This window comes from Centruroides sculpturatus, unplaced genomic scaffold (assembly GCF_000671375.1).
Source record: "Centruroides sculpturatus isolate CEXI.00-Female unplaced genomic scaffold, Cexi_2.0 scaffold399, whole genome shotgun sequence".
NCBI lineage: Eukaryota > Metazoa > Arthropoda > Arachnida > Scorpiones > Buthidae > Centruroides > Centruroides sculpturatus.
In genome coordinates, this window is record NW_019384665.1 from 415,729 (window position 1) to 439,096 (window position 23,368).

Here is a 23,368-nt window from a genome sequence, read left to right on the forward strand (position 1 = left end):
CTAAAACAAGAACGTAAACTACATTTTAAGTAATTATAAATGAAATCGCTGCGTTTAATCGCGTTACGACTTTGTTGTCGCGCAATACGCAACGCGCGACAGAAAAAAACAAAAATAAATTATGACAATACAAATTGTGAAAATTACAAAATTTTTGATAATTGCATTTTTATAACATTCAGGTATTGACATGGATGTATTTTTTAAGTATTATTTTGTAAAAATTTTATATTATGAAGAAAACAAATTTCAGAATTGAGAGCATGTCGTAAATTGCCGAATTTTTGATGGTCCACCCATTATTTTTTCGATCGCTTCTTTTCATGCACAGAAAACATTTATAACTAAACTATAAGCAAATAATTTTGATGGATTCTATAATATTTTGAACGATGTCAATTTTTGAAAATAGGTGATCGAGTTAAGCCTAACACACGACTATATCAGATAAAAAATTAAAAATAAAATTTATGTCTAAAAATCATACGAAACTATCTATTAAATCATAAAGACAACATTCTTATGAGTAAAATGAAGTAAAATCTTTGTCAATTAGTCGATTTACAACTCAGAAAAGAAGTGTTGAAAATAGAGTCATAAAACAATTAACGTTTATTGACTTTCGCGGTAGGGGGTAACGCGGGGTCGGTTGACAAATTTTCTCGCAGTAGTGCAAAAGTTCTACTCACTTCGCTTGAAAGTGTCATATTTCTTCCCCACTTACAAACAAACCCGATGGCAATCGGTGAAACAGGAGATAAATTACAGCGAGTTGAAATTTGATATGTTTATTTTTTTGCGTTTTTCGTATCGAATTACATAAAAATAAATATTAATAAATTCATTTTGTCAATACGCAAGTAATTTATATCACTAGATAGAAAACAAAGCGCAGAATCCAACTAAGAAACTGTAGTTTCTTTAGGTGATAGATAAAATTGAATTATTTCATATTAAAAACACTGGGTCTGTAAGACCCATGTGACTCAAGTAAGAGCCCCATTCCTAGCGACTCACGCAGGGTTAAAAGTGTTATCCTTTCCTTGCTATCTTTACTGCCACTACAACACTCATTCTTGAAAGTCAATGTTTTGTCTGAGGTGCACTTATAAAACAGTCCAGTTTCATCAATATTAAAAACATCTTTGGTGTCTCTATCTTGAATCATTTCTGCCAAATCACTTTGCCACCTATCACCTAACAGCTCCACTTTCCTCACAAACAGTTTGAAAAAAAAAAGTTATTTCTTTCCTTAAACCATAAAGCCAATCAATGCTGGTTTCAAAACCACCCTATTTAGCCCTCAAGCAAATTCTTCAATTTTAGCTCTAAGGAGGGGTCCACTTATTGGAATGTTTTTGTCTCATGCCTGTTTAAACCATTTTAACATGCACTCCTCAATATCTGTTTTCTCTGTCCTCTTACTCTCTTCTTATCTTTGCCACTCTGTTTAGTCACACTGTTCAAAATTTTGTCCTTATTTTTTAGATATGTGGACAGTATATTCAATGGAAATCCAAAGACTTTTGCAATCTCAGAGTTATTTTTTAATCCTTTTTCCACTTCATATGTAACTGTTATTTTTTGGAAAAAGTTAAAGTTTTGTATCGCACAAGCTTTGTGTTTTTGACAAAGATATGATGGTAAAACATGCAGAATCCAATAAAAATTGCAAAGTAAACTTACAGTAAAAGCAATACTTTTCACCTTAGTTACAAATAATGAAATGGCTCACTAATAATGTATACAAAAATCACAAGAAAAAGAAAAAGAATGCAGTGGTAACTGACTTCTTCCCGTGAATACAAAAGTAGACTGAACAGCCAGTGCAAGTGGCAAGATGATATCATAAACATAAAAATTTGTAAGAATTATGTTACAAGTCAATTTTAGAATATTCTAGATCAGTTATTTTCAACTGGTATGCTGTGAGAGAATTGTAGGTGTACTATGAAATTTTTTGAAAGTTACTATATAGATTATTTCAAAAGAAGCCCAAAGAACAATAAGAGTACATGTCAAAATTAAAATCTCTTCAAATTGATTATACAAGTTTTCATTGTTATAACAAATAAACATATACATAATGTAGTAACAAAAGATATCATATAATTTTGATACATATATATATGTGCATAAGACCAGGTTTAGAAACAACAATACTGTTAATAATAATACAATAAATATAAGAATAACTTTTAACAAAGAAAAAAATCTTTGCTTCAGTCATTTCTTTCGTTGTTTGCACCATCAGCAGTTCATAAAAATCACAAAAATTCATGGTCATCTCTGTGAGTTTTTGTGATTTTTATGAACTGCTGATGGTGTGAACAACAAAAGAAATGACTGAAGCAAAGATTTTTTTCTTTTTTAAAAGTCGTACTTATATTTATTGTATTATTATTACATGTAAATAATCGTTCGCCATGTTAAATTTATTATTAATTTTACTTAAAACAATACTGTTTTTTTTAATTCACAAAAAATATAGACAAAAATAATTAGGTTAAATAGCAAGCAATATGACAGTAGAATGTTTACAAAACTTTAAATCACATAATTTTTCTACAGAAATTTAATTATAGGTTCAAATGCGTCGATGTGTTGAAAAACACTGTGCTAGATCAACAAAGTTAACTGTAGTTTCATGAATGTTTACAGAAGTAATTACTAAAGCTCAAATTTTATGTTTATATATATTTTTATTCTTAAATATTAACAATAAACTAATCATTGTTAAAATAAATAAATATTTTTTAAAATAGGCATAACATATTCAAAACTTTAATCTTACTTGTTCCTGCAGATGAATTGTGAGCTTGATTAAAAAGTGGGCATTCCTTATCAGTGTTGATGTGACCCCACTGATGACATTTAATACAACGTACATTTCTTACCTGTAATATCCAAAATAAGAATCACTCAAAATTTTATTTAAATAAAATAATTGAATTTGTAAAATATCAATACTATTGAAAAGTTGTTAAAGCAAAAGTGCATAAAACTTATGTCCCACTGTAATAAAAATATTCAGAAATTTAAATTTGTTTTTAGAATGAAATCATACTAAAAGTACAGTAAGACCCCGCTTAATGCGGGGGATGCGTTCCTAGACGACAAAGTGCTAAGCGAAACAGCATTAAACGAGTCCATTTTAACATAGTGTAGGGTAGGGAAACACACAACCAAAAAATAAGCACATTTTACTATAATTTTAAGTTATTTTTATATAAATTTTTGCATAATAATATATGTTAAATAACACAAACATATGCACACAGAAATGTAAAGTCAATTTTTTGTGACAAAGCTCCTGACTCTTCTGAAATTCTTGTTTTTTGCAATGAAGTCATGTAGTTTCATTGGTCACTTTCTTTTTCTTTCCTTAAGCAAATGTTGGTAGCAGAAGATCGCATCCAAAGCATCTTGTTTTGCTTTGGCACTCCTATCAAAATCTGGATCGTTCGCTACAATTTGATCAACAATTTCAGTTATTGTTCCCAAACTTTTACGAAGGAAAACTGTAGAGAAATTTTTTAGGTTCTTCGTCTTCAGAATCTCTATTTTCCAGCTCTACATGAATTCCTTGTTCTGCCCATTCTTGAAGGTCATCGTTGGTAAGGCTCTTACCAGAAACCTGCAGTAACCCCAATATTTCTACATCTCCTGTATCAATTAAGTTGATAATTTTGTCAACCTAACAATACAGTGATAGGCTATTCTCGATGGAAATTCTTGGATACCATCAGCTATAACTACTTCAACACTCCTCCGTTCATGCATTTATCAGTTAATTCTTGCCAAGCAAAGTCACTATTTCCTATGGCATCCATGATGTTATATTTTTTTCCAAAATTGCACAAAACAAACATAGATTTAAGGGAAGTACAGTGCTACGACGAATTGCCACCTTTTGCTGACTGGTTCATGTTTGGGAATAATCGTATTATATATAAATCAATGAAATACTGCATTAATTTGAATCAGTGTAAATTTTGAACGTTTTCTAGGCATCAAGCAGACCGTGTTATATTGAATCAGTATTAAGTGGGGTCTTCCTGTATATTACTTTTTATTACAATGTACAAATAGCATTTCTTTTCTTAAAAGAACAGATGTAGGAAACAGTAATTATATTTCTATTAACAAGTATTGTAAAGCCAAATTTTCAGTTACTTCATTAATCACTTTTTAATGTAAAAACATTTTGACTCATCCTACATTCACATTGTAAATTTTAAGCTAAGATGGATAAATAAATCAACTTAATTTGCTTTCTAAAATAAGCTTAATGTAGTTTTTGGATTTATATAATAATTACTAGTGTAAGATGCCACCAGTACTTTGTAGTCAAAATTCCCTAGGATTTCAGACAAAAATAAATCCTTACTCTGTTTTTTTACTTTCCTGGCTGTAATATATAACAGAGGGAAAGTATGGAAATTGGTCAAAAAAATAACCACCAAGATTTTTACAATTTTGGACTTAGGACACCTTGAAACATCAAGAAATGCAAAAAAATTTGGGGGTAATTTCTGTGTGTGTGTGTATCTTGTGAATTCCTTAACTCCTGCAATTTTTGTTCAATCAAGACGAAATTCGGATTATATTCATTTTATGTTCTGACAGAAAGTATAGGCTACTTATTTTGTATATTATTTTGATTATTAACTAGAGAATAAATGTTTTATCAATTTTTGATCAATGACCACTTTATGTTTCAGTGACATCTGTGACCTCATTTAGTTCATGCTTGACAAGGGACTCTCTCTTAAGTTGCATTTTTAAATGTTTTGGCAAATTGCATATTTTAAACAATTAACTTTATTAAATTTAAATTTTAAAACAAGATAGCCACATTCTGTCACTTCTATAACAAATTTTTAACAAAAATCTTTCCATAGTGAACACAAGATGTTCTATTATCCAATTGGAAGTAATGATCTAACAAGCCTATTATTTGGAAAGTGTTATCTCTCCTCTAAAAAAAAATATGCCTAGAGGAAAGCTTAAGAGTAAAATTGGTCAAGTAAATTCTAGATCTAAAAGAATAGCAACAACTGAGACCACTGAAAACCACAAACTTCATCTTGAGAAAAACCAAGTAAGAAAGGCTTTATCAAGGGCTGCAGAAACAGCATCATGTCAAATTAGACTTGAGAAAATAGAAATATTAGCAACTTTTCTTGAATTTCTTGAAATCTCTACTCTTCTCAATTCTCCAATCTCTACTTTCTCATAAAAAGAATCTGTTATACTTGACAGAGAAATTTCTAGTAATTGTATAATTACTATTAATACTTTAGAGATTTATGATTAAGAAAAAAATCTTTTGCTAGTTCACAAGAGAATTTATACAAAAATTAAAATGATATTAATATATTTTTATTATATCATTAACTGTAAAGAATGTTTCAATCTATACTGTTTACTGTATATATAAATTAATTAAAATATTCAAATTACAGAATGATAATTTTATTAGTATTGAAAATATTAATATATTTAATGGTCTACTATGAAAACTAATTGGAATCATTGCTTTATTGTGTAGATAATCTATTTTAATAAACAGATTAATACTTACAGGAATTCCAAATGGTTGATCTTTAATATCTTTATTGTCTTTAGCAAAGCTGAAAGAATTAAAAAATTACTTTTTAAACATTCATTAAAATAAAACTTTTTTTTTTAATTAATTATAATTATAGACTACAGTTTTGACAATTTATAATATAAATTGTCAAAACTGTAGTCTATAATTATATTAACTGTAGTCTATTATTGTTAGAAAGTTGTGTATGTGACCTTTGTCTTTGTGATCGTCGCGCCCTCCCCTCTGCTATGTGTGGGGTCTGTTATGTTCGTCAAGGGAATTGTACTCTGGCCCAGGTTAGTTTAGTTTGGAATGTGTGCTGTGGTCTAACGGACATCGCTTTCTAGTTCTCTCCACTTTCTTTGTGTTACCTTCGACATTACCCTCCATTATATCCAAACCCTGACAATTATATAACTTTTATATAATAGATCTGAGAAGATAGGACTTTATAAAATGGCTTCTCTTCAATGAGATATGAATTTACAGTTGAATTTTCTATTTTTGTACAGTTTTTATTTAAATTATTTAATTTACCAATTAGTTCAATTCATTTAATTCACAGGCATTCTTGATAATCATAAAATAAAATCAGAGCTATGGCAAATGAATTTCATTCTAAATTACTCTATAATCCTTTCATAGATAGACCAAGTAAACTTTGCAAGAAGTGATTATTAAATTTTACAAACAAATTTGAAAAATTACTGGCCATTAAAATTATTGCATAAATATAAATATTTTATAAATCAAACTAATAAATATAATAAAGATGAGATGACTTTTAAAATATATATAATTAAATTCATTGAATATAAATAAAAACTACACTCATTAACAACAAAGTTATGCATCAAGAAATAAGCTTTGTAATCAAATGAAACTTTATTAAGTTGTAGATGTACTAACAATGATAATAAGTAATTATATATCATAACAAAGAGACAATTTCCTGTGCAACCATGATTCAATTTAAAGAAATCTTTAGTACCTTGTAGGACCTCCTCTTGCCTGGAAAAATGCAATGGAGACTTACAGGCATCATATGCTATCCTGCAACAGATACACAAGTATAGCTTCAGAATCCTCAGATTGCTCATACTCAAAAATGACTGAGGTTGGCATGCCATCTGGACCAAGACCAAGAACCAAGCAGACCAAGGAACAGAGGCAACACAATGGAGATATTTCTGGAAAAACTTAGCCGTAATATTCTTACAATCAGACAACTGAAACCATTTATTTAGCTGTCTGAGGCAAAGCTGTATGAAGACTTTTGCAGTAACTCAACAATTCTATTTGAGTGCATATTGAAGAGTTCTTAAAACAAATAAAATTGACTTTCAATTATAAAAAGTTCTTTAATTTGTAATTATTACACACTTATATAAGGCTAATGTTATAAAAACAAAATCAAGTATAAAGAACAAGCACACAAATGATGTTATGTATAAGAAAAATACAAATTTTTTTTCTACTAAACTAAATAAATGAAACAATAAGTAACTTTTTGTCTCATGTTTCTGAGACTGTCTTGAAATCTTTTCAATTATATTTTTCAATTGATATTGATAATGAAAAATTTTTCCAAGAAATTGTGTAAATTTTCACTTATAAAATCAATTTCAAAACAAACTTTAAAGTAATAAAAATTAAATTTATTTACTGTATTATCAAACTAATCTGTTCATAATGTAACCTAATTTTAAAAAATTTAATTACTACAGAGCCACATTAATATCATACAGGTATCCCTCATATAACATGGTAGTTATGTTTTGAAAAAGTGCTGTGTTATGCAAATCCCTGCTATATGAAACAAAGGACTAATGAAAATCATAGGGTCAATTCCAGAAGTTAGCAAAAGTATACTATTTTTTTTTCTAGGAAAAATATGTTTATTAAAGCATTAATAATTTATTACTAATCAATAATTAACTAGCAATCACTAGTGAAAGTACTGTATTATGCATTAATTTTCATTTAAGTTAAACAAGGGTGTTTTCTTTTTACAAAGTATCATCATCATCTCAGCTATTTCGTTGATCTTAATCAGAAGTATCAGCAACATTTTCATATTTTTTATTTTTATGGATAACTAAATAAAAATATGTTATTAATCAAAAATTTGCTCTAGCAGATCATGTTTGTTCAGTCAAGCACTGAGCAACTTTCTTTACCAGAATTTGTGTTTGAATACCAAATCGTTCAAGTACCAAGATACTGCCATATTTCGTTCATCATTTTACAAACAATTGCTAAAAAAAAGTTTAACAACATTTACCTGAAATATTTAAATAAACTTTACCATATATAAAGATTAATCTATAAAAACAAAACACAGTGACAGTCTTAAGGGCTAAAGTCTGAAAGCAATGATGATAACAGCACCTGGTTGATAGGAAAATTAGTGCAATTTTTCCTTCCTTGTCATATCAGTTTTTATTAAAGTAAACTTGACGAAAAGCACAAAATAATTTCAAAATTTCAATATTTAAATACTGTGGGTAAATTTCAGATAACATGTGTGCTTACTTGAATTAAAAAAAATACCGAATAATGAAGTTTACACTTAAAAATTGTGAAATTTTGTACAGAGGATTTCATGTGAGTGAAACTGGAAGTCTTGTTGTATGGGGATATCCCCAATTTTCAAACAATGTTAGAGGAAAACTGTGTTGTATGAGGGATACCTGTATTAGTTATCATTGTAAACATGCTTTAAGTTTGAGTAATTACTGTATTTTTAAGGGGAAGGTTTAGACCACTAATATTTTCAATATGGTTAATAGGTCACTCTCATAGGCTCACTGCATACAAAGATGTCATTAAAAGAAGAGGGCCAGTAACAGTTTTGTCTTCTTATGCACAACTTCCTGGCATAGAGAGAGATTGACAAGTGGTCAAAATCATATGAACCACCTCTCACCATTCCCACACCAGTATCTTGGAGGAGTGCAAAATTTACAATCAGTCCTTTACCAACAAATGCATAAGCAGAAGAGACAAGGACTCCCTTCCCCAAGCCTGCCATTATCTCCTCACTTTGTCACATCAACCACCACCATTGTAACCAGCCTTCCCCACTTGTTTACTTTACCTAAATCTATCCCTTTGTCCTTCCAACACATTGACATTGCACTCCACTTTTGACTTCCGATGTCTGAGAATGGCCCATGAATGAGGTCAAAAATGTCAGTGTTCTTCTAAAAATTCTATTGTTAAAGGTGAGGTAATTAGTCTAGCTAACCCAGGGGTGGCCAACAGTTTTGCCCCCGGGCCAAATTGGAAAGAAAACTTTTTCCACAGGCCGAACCAGAGGCTGCCCTAGAAAATTTTGAGGTGGTGCGAGATCTCATTGTGGTGTCACCCCGTAGAGACTAAATTGTACATAGAGATTACAGATACATTTTTCACATTATCATGCTTTATCAACATTCTATGCTGTTCAAGAGATTTATAATTGCAGGTTAACTCTAAACACACAGTGAGTTGTTGATTTTTTTTTTTTTTTGTTAGGCGTCAGAATTTTTCATCAAGCTATTCAGACTTGAGTAACTAATATTGAAAGATTAATCAGAAGCCGCATAAATTCATTAGATGGGCCGTATGTTGGCCATGCCTGAGCTAAAACTATCACATTGGTTAGTAATTAATGTGATAATAATCTGTTTTAAGTTCAAAATAAATTCCAAAATTTTAAATTATAAATACTTACTCCTCTCTGGGTGCATTATACTTTCTTTGCCAGTCAAATTTATATTCTGGCTCATCATCCTCTTTCTGTAATATTTGATAAATTTAATATTAAAATTCATTTAAATTTATATCAAAGAATTATGAATTTGAATTTGTTTGAACAACATTTAAACATCTTATTCATTATTATTATTATTATTTTATATTAAAAAAGAATAAAATAAATACTTAAACAGATATTATTTTCTAAAATTCATAATATAATCTAAAATAAAAGAATTTTTGTATGTAATAATAGAGAGAACTTAATGAATCAATTTTGAATTCAAATCAAGATTCTACATCATTGTTTTGTATTTGTCGTATAACCAAAGATGGCCATTTGATTGACTAAAAGCATTTCTAAATAAAGAATATTTTGACTATCTAAAAATAGTGGTTAGATTCTTGTTAATCCAAGCTTTTTTTATAATAAAGAAACAAAAAAGTTTTGGATTGTTATATTACATTTCTCAGATATTAAACTTTCACATTAATCAATCAAAACTTTTACTAATAAATTGATTCTTTCATGCATTGTAAAGAAAATATTCCATATCCAAAAGTGTTTATTTGAGATACAAAAGAGATCATCTACACAAATTTGAAACTTCATTTTTCCAAGAATTTTGCATCTTGGTGTGAACTTTGACTTGTTTGTATTTTTAGAGAATAATGTTTTGTCCTACAAGTATATATAACATTGGCTAGTTACACTAAATAACTTTTTAATAACTTTAGTATAACTATTTATTTATACTTCTATAAAAATCAATTCCTCATAATTAATATAATATTAATTATGAAGAATTATATTATTTTCCTACTTTTTACCTTTATCTTGTTATTGGAAATAAAATAGCTTAACAAAACATGATGAATAATTCTAGTTATTAAAGTACTTGCAATTTTTTTAATAATTGCTGTCATATTTTCAACTATAAATGGAGTCTCTAATCTTGAGAATGACCATTTGAATTTTAAAAGACATTTGGGAACTAAATAAGAAAGATATAGTCAAAGATTAAAATATTTTTTATTTCTGAATAAACAATGGAGAAAGATTATGTAAAATTTACTACTACTATTTCAAAAAAAGTCATCAAAATTGGAGATAAATTTTGTGGCATCCAGTATTAAAATCTTCTTTAGATATTCACTGGATAGTGATGTTTGATAGTTTTATTTCATATATTTAATTTTTGAAAAGATTTGTTCATAAAGGTATATAGAAGCAAGAACAGAAAATATACCCTATGCAAACTTTTTAAAGTCTATTCTGACAGAGATTTATAAAACGGTAAAAAATTCTCTTCTTTAAATAGGTTTTTTATAAAAATCATTTGCAGCAAAATCTATTAATTCAAGTTGGCTTTAAAAAGTGTATTTGCTTTGAGCTAGTTAAAATTCTGATGACAAAACATGTCAGTGAAAATAAGCTACACAAGCCAATTGAATATGTTTCAATATTTGACCACAAGCCATAGGTTGTAGACTCCTGAACTTTAACTTTTATATATTCATAGTAACTGATACATTACGTAGTTTTTACATAGATCAGGTTTAATTTATATTACGTAGTTTTTACATAGATCAGGTTTAGTTTTTACATAGATCATGTTTAATTTATAAAATTTTCAGTTTTGCTTCAGTAAGCAATTTTTGTTTTAAATAATCCCAAAATTATATAAATAAAATTTCTGAAAATTCTAAACAATTATTTAACTTCTTATTGCATACTTAAACAAGTAAAACAGCAAAACTGTATTTGGGACAAGACTATGTCTCGGAGACAGAATCACTTTGATGCTTAAGGCAGGTCTCGTTCTCATTCTCCTATCTTCTTTGATATCACTGCTTTTGGGTGCGATCATTAAAACTTCGCCTGCCTCGACCATGAGGTTGTCCACGAGCCATTTTCGGTGAATGTTCTGTCAGTAAAAATTTACTAAGAAACTGATAATTTACTTAATTTGTATCGGCAGCACATTATTTACAATAGCATCAATATATAATATAAATCCAAGATTGCACGGCTGTCGACTCAAAAGGTCAATTAATGTGAAGTAAAAAATGTCTCTCCTACTCTCCTACCTTGTCCCTGATGTCCACTTTGACCTCGACCACGTGTTCTGTGTCTTTTGTTTTGTCATTAAAAATTTACTAAAAAACTGATAATTTACTTAATTTGTATCAGCAGAGTGATATTTACAACAGCGTCAATATATAATATAAATCCAAAATCGGCACAGATGTCAAATCGAAAGGTAGTAAAAAGATGTCTCTCCTCATTAGAGTTTAGGAGCAAAGTGAGGTCAAAGGGCAAATTTCATATGCAGGTGCCCTCAATCCTAAGGTCAGAGTTCACTTCTTAGAATGACTGCGGGTGGTACTTCTCCCCTGCCTGACTTTGGTGGGGTGAGGTGGCTGTTTTGCCTGTTTGTAGAAGAGGATCGCCATTTTGGATTTTATTTTGATTTGATTCTCAGTCCCGACTACCTAAGAGTCTGGATTTTTTTATGTGCAAATGATTTGGGCACCTAATACTCTGTGCCAAATATCAACTCTCTACATATACTCCTTCATACCTCTATGCTGATAAGAACATGAGGCAGTACGATTTTATAAACAAGACATACTCTTGTCAATAACCAATTCAAGAATTATTAATATTGCTATATATATTTCATTTCCTATTAATAAGAAGTAAGATATAACAATGTGAATGTATAATAAAAGTGAAATATAATAATTCAACTTACTTGGCGTTCTGAAGATATCCAAGTTCAACATTATACAGGGGAGAAAAAAATGCATATTAATATTTCCATTATGAAAAAATACTATAAATTATATTTAAATGTTTTAAAAATTGAACATAAAATGATAATATAAAATCTAGTATATTATTTAGTAACATTATATAATATGTTAGCCAGTTTTATATAATGAAAATATTATAAGAGGATATTTCAATTTCAAAAAGTTGACTGATAAATATGGTTTCCACTTTACTATAATTAGTTAGAACAATGTGGCCAGTTTCAAAAAGCAGAAAAAAATCACTTGTTTCAAATGTATGTTCATTATACATTTTTCCAAATGTTCAGTTTGTTTTTGTATGAAAAACTTTTTAGTTTTTTCTTGATCTCCATTCCCTATGGGAGTTTTAATTTCAGGGTCTGATAAAAAATTCCTTTAGCTTAATAAAAGGCAGTTTGACCTACTTGAACTTTGGGAACAATCAGAAGTCTATTGGTGTCATATCTGGATTGCAAGGAGAGTACAGAATAACTGATAACTAGATTCTTAAGCATCTTTCCATTTCCTAACATGCAGTGTGGTCATATATGATCTTGTTACAATAAAAAAATGGTACTCTCTGATTTTACTCTGAAAATACATTTCTTGAGTTCTTAAAATTTCAGAATATTTGCCTGAATTGACTGTTTGTCTTTGCATTAACATTCCAACACTAAAAATTCAATCACTGATCACTGTTTTGTATGGAATGAGGAAAACAAGTTCATGTTTACCTGACTGTTACGCAATAATTTCACACAACAAACATATCGCACACATAAAGACTATATATTTGTGGTTACTAAATAGTGGCAGTGGTCACACATTATTATCCTTATACTTTGTGGGATGTTGCAGTAAGAAACCTTATTTATCCATCAACCCGGATTAATCAAAACTGGAAACACAAAAATATAAAATTGTTTTCCTTTTGTAAACTTATTATTGATTATATTTTCATAATGCAGCCATTTGCAATATCAACTATTTAACAAATTTGTTTTTAAAAAACTTGTTCCTACCATTTTAAAATAGACAAAAAAAAAAAAAAAAGAAAGAAAGAAAGAAAATCACTAAATCCAGCAAATGTTCAAGATATTTGTAATAAAATTATTTAAAAATAAAACAAATACTAAAATTAATAAAATTTTATAAAATTGTTTTAAAATAATTAAAGAAAATTTTTTAAAATCTTGAACAACATCCTGAATACGTTTTTCATTATTGTTAAATCAAGGAAGTGGTTTAACTATATAAAATAATTATGAATCTGAAAAGTATAGCAGAATTTCTAAAAGTATATTAATCATTACTTTAAACTTTTAACAATTTTCAAGTAATAAAAATAATCTGATTATAAGAAAAATAACTAAAATTTAATAAGAATAAATGAGATCTATACAGAAGACAACATACAGTAGAGCATCAATTATCCAAAACAATTCGAGACTGGGGTTGTTTGAATAACTGATCATGTACGAAAAAATATATTAACCTATCCTGAAATTTTTCTCCATTGTGTTTCACCTCGCATTGAATTTTCATCAATGTTAAGCCTAACAAAAACTTTTTAAAAATAATAATCATGGCTATTGTATCGTTAAAAATTATTTCTTTATTTTGCACAAACAAAATAAATATATTGAAAAATATAAAAACAAAAAAAATTATATTTCGGAAGTTAATCTAGTATCAAAAACATTCTGATTCAGCCTGACACATGTCCTGACACACAGTCCTCAGAAAAACACTACACAAAACAAGTAAAACTCACCACTCACAATGTAAAAAAAAGCCTCATTTAAATACTGGCGTGTCCTTAAGTACCCTCTCATGGTTGCACCAGTGCTGCCAGCTAAAACATGCACACCAACAAAAATAATACTGGAGTAGCCCAAGACATAGCCAAATATTGCAGTGCCACAGCATTTGAATTTTCTGACTAGAACGCTTTTGGTTAACCGATGTTTTGATTGATCAGTATTCAGATAATTGATGCTCTACTGTACTCACATAATCTGATGAAAACAATCAAATAGTTTGGCTTTGTAAAAGAAAATGATACCAAATTCATGTTATGATACTTGATTATATCAATCACATCATGAAAGTGTCAAGTTAAAAAATGGAATATATTTACACTTATATTCAAATCTAAAATTAATGAATGGCTGATAAAGTTAAAATGTGAGAACTTCAAACCTAAAAACTGCATGTACATTTGTTTGAGATATTTCGAAAAATATTTTACATATCAGAATTTCACGAAGAGATTATTTAGGCCTTATGTAGTTCCAATTAAATTTAAATTTCATGAAAAAGAACATCAAAGAAAAAGAGAACAACTTACACCGTAGGAACACTGTAGGAACAATGATCCCTTTTCAAGACGAGTCTCAAAACAAAAACAGTTTGATCTATTTTTTTATTATTCTTTTCATAGTATTTATAGTTTACATTTTCTGAAATCATAAAAACAAAAAACTGTCAAAATTTGTTGTGTCCAAAATAGTCTTGTTTTCATAACTATGTTTTCTAAAAATGTGAACCATAAATACTATGAGAAGAATACATTGAAAAAATAAACAAACATAGAAAACAGATCAAACTGTTTTTGTTTTGAGACTCATTTAAATCTAATTAATCAGGCCAAACAAAAACTTCTTTTCCGGATTTAAGTGATAAATTTAAAAGTAAGTTTTTAATATTTTCTACAACTCTGTATTAAACTATAACTTCTGAATATCCAATATTTGGAAGCTTATAAAATAAACAATGATTCTATAAACATCCATTTGTTGTGGGAAAATTTTTTCAATACATGTTTGTTTTTTCTACCAAGTTTATCTAAATCTAATTGTTCAGGATTAAAAGTACATTTTATTTCTTTTTATTATACTAATTAAATCATTAGCATAGCAAAGGTTATCTGGAAAGGTTGTTAAATACGGATAGAAGAAATTTGAAATTTGCATAAGCTTCCATTTTGCTTTTTTATTACAGCAACATTGTATTCCATTCTTACAAATTTTGTTGCTATTGATTCAAACCAAATACTTCTATGTAACACTGCTGGAATTTTATTCTTCAAAATGGAAATTATACTCTTTTTGCTAAAGTACTGTAATTTCTAACTGTACCATGAATATCATATCTGATGATTACAATCTATACATCTTTTCTTCTCATATGGTAAATTCTATCTGTGTTAAGCTCCATAAGTTTTTAATATCACATTTCAATGTTTGATTCAAATATAAAACTTTCTCCAAAGATAAAATACTGGTAAATAAAAATAGCATTTGCTTCCACTAAGTGCAGATAATGCTAAAGACAATTTTTGGCTCTCTTAAAATAGAAGAAAGGCAAATAAAATAAAGTTTTATTTGATTTATTTAGAATGTTTTTAAAAAATGTTGCTATATTTTTAGGAGTTATGTGGAACTTTGGTTGATACCAGAGTTAGTGAAGAATATACCTTCAGCCAGCTATATTTTTCTAAAGTATATGAAAATGTAAATACCATACATGTTTGCAAGAAGCAAGTATTGTTCCACCAGCACAACTGCATGATGTAGATATTACTGTAATATACAATTATTGATAACTATAATTTAAGAACAGAATCATATTAAATTGTTATATCATAAAAATCTCTGACAGATTAAAGCATGTACAAACTGACTAAATAATAATCATTTTATGTTAATCTGATAGTAATATTAACAATTTTAATGAAGTTTTGCTATACTAAGGAATCCTATAACTTTTAATATACTGATATCAAAACATAACAATAAATAAAATATAGATTTCTGTCTGCAACAAAATTAAATAAAGTGACTGATTTACTTTTCTTTATATTTAAAATTATGGCTTTCAAAACTCAGTTGCAAGGATGTCTTCACTAATGAAATAAAGCAATTGATACTAAAATCATTTTTAAAAAAATAAATAAACAAAAATTCAACAATCAAATTAGAGTATTAGAAATTCAATAATTTAATCTTTTTTCATCATTCCCAACATTTGTAAACTGATTAAATTTACTATATGTTTTAGTTCTTCACTGTACAGTATCACAATATCAGTGGGTTCATTTAGATTGAAAATTTCTCATATTTTAAAATATTGCAATATAACTGCTTCTTGTCCTTATTGTATAAATATTATAAAAATGTCTACAAGAACCTTACTTTATTTCAAGACTTAGTGTAACAAGTCCTTAAATAAAGTAATATTCTCATGGGCATTTTTATTGCAATATAACTCTTTCAGATATTTTAAAAATTATCTATCTAGTATATTTAGACCTAGTAATTGCTGTTTTATTACATTTTGAGAATTTACTCCAGAACTGTATGCAAACAAAACTGCATGTTTTATTAAATTAATGTATTTATTATAAAATTTTTTAAATACATTTACCTAATTTGTTGGAGAAATGATCACTGATGTCTCATAAGACACTTATTCATTTCCACTTTAAAATTAGAAACAATGATAAATTTTCCAAAATATTCCCAATAAAAGTAAATGTCACCAATGAACTTCTTAAACATTAATTTCCTATTAATACAATTTCTGTAATAACTCAGGATATATTCTTCATAATTGAAGTTTTTGACTATTTACAAAAATTTTATATTTTTGTAAATAGTCAAAAACTTCAATTAATTTCTTGTTTTTATTCTCTTAAAATAATTTCATTACACAATTCACTAAGTTTTGCTTACTTTTTGGCAATGCTGTATTATTTTGACATTACTGAAATCAATCAAATAAAGCAAAATGTGAAAAAGAAATTGCATTTGTACATAATCTGTTGTCATAACTTGTTTTTACCAATCATGTGCTTTTGAAACTTTCAAACTCAAATTTGTGTATAGATCTTCTCATTGATTTCAAAAAATTACAAGAAATATTAAATTACCTCTTTTTGCACCAGGTGGAGCTTCATACATAAAATTGAGAGCAAGTTTATCTTTGCTTTCGTTGCTTAGAAGAGCTCTGAAATTATAAATAATTTTTATGAATTATTTTCTAAATTTATTAATTACAATATATTTTAAACAAAAATGTAAAAGACAAAATTAATAAAACTGTTAATATGAATCTGTAGTAAAGTTATTATAAATGTAATGAATGATTAATATATTATATGTTATAATTAACTTTGTTGAGTTCAAATTTTCAGCTATTTAATACATATTTATAGCATACAAGTAAATTGCTATTGAATGCAAAATTATAAAGTAAATTCACTTTTTTACATTCTGTATATATATTTTTTACTTTATAAAATTAAATTATATTTAAATTACTATGTACAAAATTCTATTCTATTCTTGTGGAATCCTCGTCTTAGAGAGTTGCAGCAGACAAATCATTTCTTTCCATCTTTCCCTGTTATGAACATTCCTCGGGTTAGTTTCCAACCAGTACTTGATGTTATCTCTGCATTTCTTCCTCTCGGCCCATTTCCCTCGACCATTTCCTCTATCACTGTCTTCTTTAATTGTCCTGAAGATCCCCTAGCCAAAGTCCAACAAATGCATATTTTCTTTGCTTAATGCTAGTCATTAAATGTTTTCCTAAATTAAATCTTTTAAGTACTTCCTTGTTTGTGATTCTCTCTGTCTAGCTAATCCTGTCCATCTTTCTTAGGCATCACAGTTTATTGTTTTCTATTTCTTTTGTGACAGCTAAGACTCACATTCATAAGTCATCACAATCCATGTGATTGTCTTAAGAATTTTCAATGTGAAACTTCTGCTTGGCTTCTATTTGTTAACTAATCAGTTCTCAATATTTTAATAATAATCTTCTGTGAATATGAGGTTTGATTCTTTCTGATTGGAAAATTTAATCATATCATATTATTCAGCAACAGTACAATTTGAAATAGCAGAACTGATATAATTTTGCATTGACTGTTACAATGTGATTCATCACAAACAACCAGATATAAGTCCTCTTGTAATGTGTTTAGAATTTTTAAAAATTTATAATTTAACATAAATGTCAGCCACTATTTATAATGATAACTTTCTGTTTACTATAATTTCTGTCAAACATTTTATATATGTGCAATTAAAATATCATCATTATGATAATGATCACATGTCAGAAACTAATTTATTGTTAATATGAAAATCAGTGATTACACGTGAGGATTAACAGTTGATCTTAACATAAAAAAGTCATAAGAACATAACACCAGTCAGTTTTATGTCCAATGTCTACATCAGGGGTCGACAAAGTGGTCAATATGGACCCCCAGGGGTCGATGCACCATCATTGGCGGGTCGATGCGGCTAAGGGGTCACAACCTTTTTTTTTTTTTTCTTTGCTTAGGCAGAGACCACAACCCACAACGTTTTTTTTTTTTTATTATTCTTTGCTCATACATATACACTTGTAATAAAACTTTACAGTGGAGGGGGTCAATGTGAGGCTTTGGAAAGTGATTGGGGGTCGACGGTTAAAAAAATTTGGCGACCCCTGGTCTACATTCACATAGGTGGAACTGTGAGAATTATACTGGTAAGAGGATAGAGGTAGCAACATTCTATAATATTATAAGGGGAGAGAACACATATGATAGAGTCATACATGTACAATAATTTAGTTTTTGTGGTCAGTAACTTATACACACCTGTTAGTGGAAAAAGAGAAAGGATGCTGTTCAGGTTTAAAGGTAATGAAGTAGACAAAGAACAAGAATAACTAATGTTAAAGCTCAAAATAAAAACAAAATTCTGACAAAAGACTCCCATCTCCGGACATTTGTCTCTCAGTTTCATTTGACATTTAGCCAATTGAATATTTAGAAATCCATAATGCCCATTTACCAATCAGCAAAATAAAGTTTGCACCAAGTGATTAGAGCCTAGGAAAAAAGAACTATTAAAAGATAGGCAAAAGTCCAGATATTCAAATTTTTGATAGTAATAAAGGATTTTAGTTTTGTATCCTTTCTCCTCTTACAGTTGTTTGAAAAGCTCAGTCTGAAATCTTACCTTAATTCAATTTTCTAACCAGTTAATCATGATCACTTAGAAAGCTAAAGATGTTTATTTATAATAATCTTCTAATATAAATAAACTCAAAGATATGCCTGGTTGTTTGCTTTTTTGAAGATCAAAATGAAAAGTTCAATGTAAACACTAGTACTTTGGAGCTTTCCAGTACATCTCAAGGATACCAACACTGTTGTGATAAAAGCACAACATGGATTCTAATTTTATATATTGTGCATTTCATTCCACACAACTCATTATCTCCCAATAAATCCCCACCTTTTGCCCTTTGCCAGACAGATTATAAAAAAAAAAAATAATAATAAATTATATTATGTTTAAGGAAATTGAAAAAAATAAATTAAATACAAGCTCTCTAAGGTAAGAAAAGCTTAATAAAGATTTGTTTAGTCTAATGATAAAATTGACAATAAATTTATTTTGGAATTTTAATTTTTTTTATGACATGAAACTAAATAACAAATATTTAAATGTTATGATCATCACTATTATTATTGTTAAAATAATTCTAAAAAATAAACAGTAACATACTTGTTATTATACAAATCTTGTTCTTTTTCATATTGCACCCTTAACTCATCCTGTTTCTTTTTTTCATTTTCAGTTCTCTGTTCCGCCATCCATGCCTATATCAAAATAACAAACTATATAAATTATATGAAACAAATTTTATAAAATATTAATTAAGTGATGAAATTCAGGACCATGCCAAAACTTCCATAACAATAATCAGTAAATGATTTCAAAATATAATGAGTTTTTATTAAATATTCATTAAACTAAGTACAGTGGTACATTGTACTTTGAAGTTTAAACACTACTTCAGAGTTTGAATGCTAAATTTCACAAAAATTTACTTTGGAGTTCAAGCAATGCTTCAAAGTTCAAATTGTACATACAATGAAAAGAATGCACTTAAAGTGTAAATGCAATCTGCTGTGTGTGCAAGTCCTCTCTTGCTTTCATGTTACGCTTGTATGTTTTTCAGTGCTTTTTCTCACTTTATTTTTGGTGTGTTTGATTATATATTAAGTTATCAGATAAAAAGCATATCAGGCATTTTATGCTTTATAAGTTTCATAAAGGATAAAACAATAAACAAATAGTAAAAAGAAATTTGTAATATGTATGAAGATGATGCTCCTAAACTTTGAACAAGTCAAATGTGATTTAAAAATCATCATTGCTAAGATTTGTGAAACAACTTGTATATTGCTATACCAATCTGAAATATGTATACAAAATTTCAGAAATATGTTATCATCAGAGCAAAAATATGTTTTTTTAAGAAATGTAATCAAGCAAAATTTCTTTATAATAAAGAAATTATATTTGAAATACAATCTTCAATTCACTTTCTAAAATTTTGAAATGTTTAATCTGTCAAATCAGAAAGAATGATAAAATGTCACACCAGATTCAAATTCTTGCATCTATTATCTCACATTTGTAGCATTTACCAATGCAATATAAACAAATAAAGTATATCAAGCAATTTATGTTCTAATATGGGTTAATGCTATCTGATGGCAATATTTTTACTGATATTTTTGTTTACTAAATACTTAAAGTATCAAATAATATGAATCTAGATTATGATTGATTAGACACACACCTAAGTATACAAGGAAATCTCTAGTTAAATTTTTTCAATTTGTTTACAATACCTTGCAAGGCATAATTCGAGCATCAAACAAATGTCATTTTTCTTCTTAAATGAAGTTAAGACTATTTACAAAAATATAAAATTTTTGAGTCTATCTTAATCCTTTTTTACACCACCCCAGAAGTAACAGTCAACAGAATCCTGAGTAATTACAGAAATTGTATCCATATGCAAATTAAGTAAGGATAACTCGTAACTACCACCAGAGGGCCTGAAGCAGTGAAAAATAGATAAGGACAATGTGGTGAGAAGAATTCTTCATGTTTTTTAATGTAAAGTGTCAGATCCTAAAACAGAAGGCTGACACTTGATCGTTTTTAACATTGTGAATTGTTTTTTACTGTTTATTTACCTTTGTTTTTAAGAAGTATATTCTTCAAAAAGAAAAAACCCATGTTGACTGTTACTTCTGGGGTGGTGTAAAAAAGGATTAAGATAGACTCAAAAATTTTATATTTTTGTAAATAGTCTTAACTTCATTTAAGAAGAAATATAAAAATCCTGAGTAATTACAGAAATTGTATCCAAATGTCATTTTGTTTCATGCAACTGTAATGAAGACACTGTATACTTAAATATCAAAACAAAATCTCAGGACATTCAAATACTAAAAATGATTAGGCCTAGTTTATTAATAGAATAAAAATTTCCACATCAGTTCTTTATTGTGTTAACTTTAATTCTTCCTATCCTTGCTTAAAAAATATCTTATAAAATACAATAATTTATTTTACTTAAACATCCAAAAATGATTAAACAATTAGTTAAATATTTATTAATATATATAATATTAAAGTAAAGAAAAACTAAAAGTAATTTGCTAATAGACTGAGTTTTAATATTTTTGCAATATGATTTGATATTTTCAGGAATATTTAAAATAAAACAAAATTTGTTAACCTGATAACCTTATCGAGTTGTTGTTAAACTAAGTACTGCTTGCAGCAATTCTAAGCAATGCCATCAAGAGTGTTGCTAAATTCATTTTCTTGAATTACTGTGTGCAGTGATCTCACTGATTAGAGGTTAAATCTGCAGTGTTTGTTTCAGTTGCTTTTCTTGCTGCAACAAAAATAACTGCCTCCACAGTAGAAATGTACAAAGTTGAATTTTTATACAATTTGGCAGTAAAGTTATAAGATTTTGATCACCATAAATCAATATTCTATTTGTAGCAACTGGGTTGCAATTTGAAACAATTGTAGACCTAGAAATTTCCACTATTGCCCATCAAGAGTGTTTCCTTTCTGTCCTGTCTGTCTTTCCTTAATCTCAAGAATGGAGTTAGATAGATGAAAGACGAGACCATATATGGAAACCTTACAGGCAGGAGGCCCCAATTAACTATATATAAATGTCCAATACAAACTGGAAGTCACGTTATTTGAATTAAAAAATTTCCCCCCGAAAGGTGTTAAGATAGATGACTGGCACGACTCTATTGTTAAAGAAAAAGTACTTACAGGAACAAGACACTACTAATTTGAGGTGGAGAGCATATCTTTTAAATTAAATTAATTAAAAATATGATTAGAAATTGAAACCCAGCATTGTGGAGATGTCACAATAAATAATTGCTTGTCATTAATTTAATCCTCTAAACATGGCATTGCATTACAAAAATGAATTTCTTTTAAAATGTTTCAAATTAAATAATTCGCAAAACATTCCAACAGCTGCACTGATCACCATTTTGGAGCCTGCATCGCTACTCCATGTGCATTTTTAAGAGACTTTCAGTAGTGAATGCAACTCTCTCACACAAAAGCAACAATGCTGCTCAGCAGCACTGAATTTTACAATAAAGTGTATAGGTAACATTTCTGAATGATATCTGAACTGGCAAGCTTTTCCAAACAAACCCTAAGTTACCTTGCACTGGTTTTGGTCCATTCTGATATTAATGCTTCAAATATGAACAAATGTTTGATTTTTCTGTTCATTACATATACAGCTTGGACTGAATTCAAATATCATATCATATAATTTTCCATATCCTAAAACTGATAACAATACAGACTTTTTCACTTTAATTGTTTGATATGAAACAGTCAATATATGAATGACAACAAACTGTATACATAATAAAACCATAGTTAAAAATTATGGACTATTTTTACACTATACTTCAATTTATTTATTAAATAATTTGACATTAGAAATGGGTAGTACTATTTTATAATAAATTAATTTTAATCATTAAATTTATTATTGTTAGAACAATGATGAGGCAGTCCTTTAACTTAGAATTAAACTTTATTCTAATCTAAGGCTATACATGCACTTTTTCACATATTTATAACTTGGCATGCAACTGAACAACAGATTTCTTGTTTCTAGTGGTCTTGCACATGTTGCCAGTTCACACACAGTTTGCTATATCGACACATGCTTTAGTTTCGTATAATTCTTTTCCCCTAACAATTATAAAAATAGCAGTAGTGCTAATTAGTAAGATCAAATTCAAACTCAGATTTACCATGTAACACAAAATGAAAAACCATACAACAGTCTGACCAACAT

The 23,368-nt window shown here is 28.3% G+C and overlaps 1 protein-coding gene across 1 annotated transcript in view; it reads right to left on the reverse strand.

Moving 5' to 3' along the window:
• Positions 1-23,368, reverse strand: part of LOC111626628 (corepressor interacting with RBPJ 1-like) — a 41,903-nt gene that overhangs the window by 13,589 nt on the left and 4,946 nt on the right. Inside the window, exons 2-7 of the mRNA XM_023370074.1 lie at positions 19,711-19,805; positions 17,070-17,146; positions 12,097-12,104; positions 9,315-9,379; positions 5,588-5,636; positions 2,795-2,897 (exon numbers count right to left, since the gene is read on the reverse strand). Of these exons, the coding sequence (XP_023225842.1) occupies positions 2,795-2,897; positions 5,588-5,636; positions 9,315-9,379; positions 12,097-12,104; positions 17,070-17,146; positions 19,711-19,805 (397 nt within the window). The remainder of the gene's footprint in view (positions 1-2,794; positions 2,898-5,587; positions 5,637-9,314; positions 9,380-12,096; positions 12,105-17,069; positions 17,147-19,710; positions 19,806-23,368) is intronic.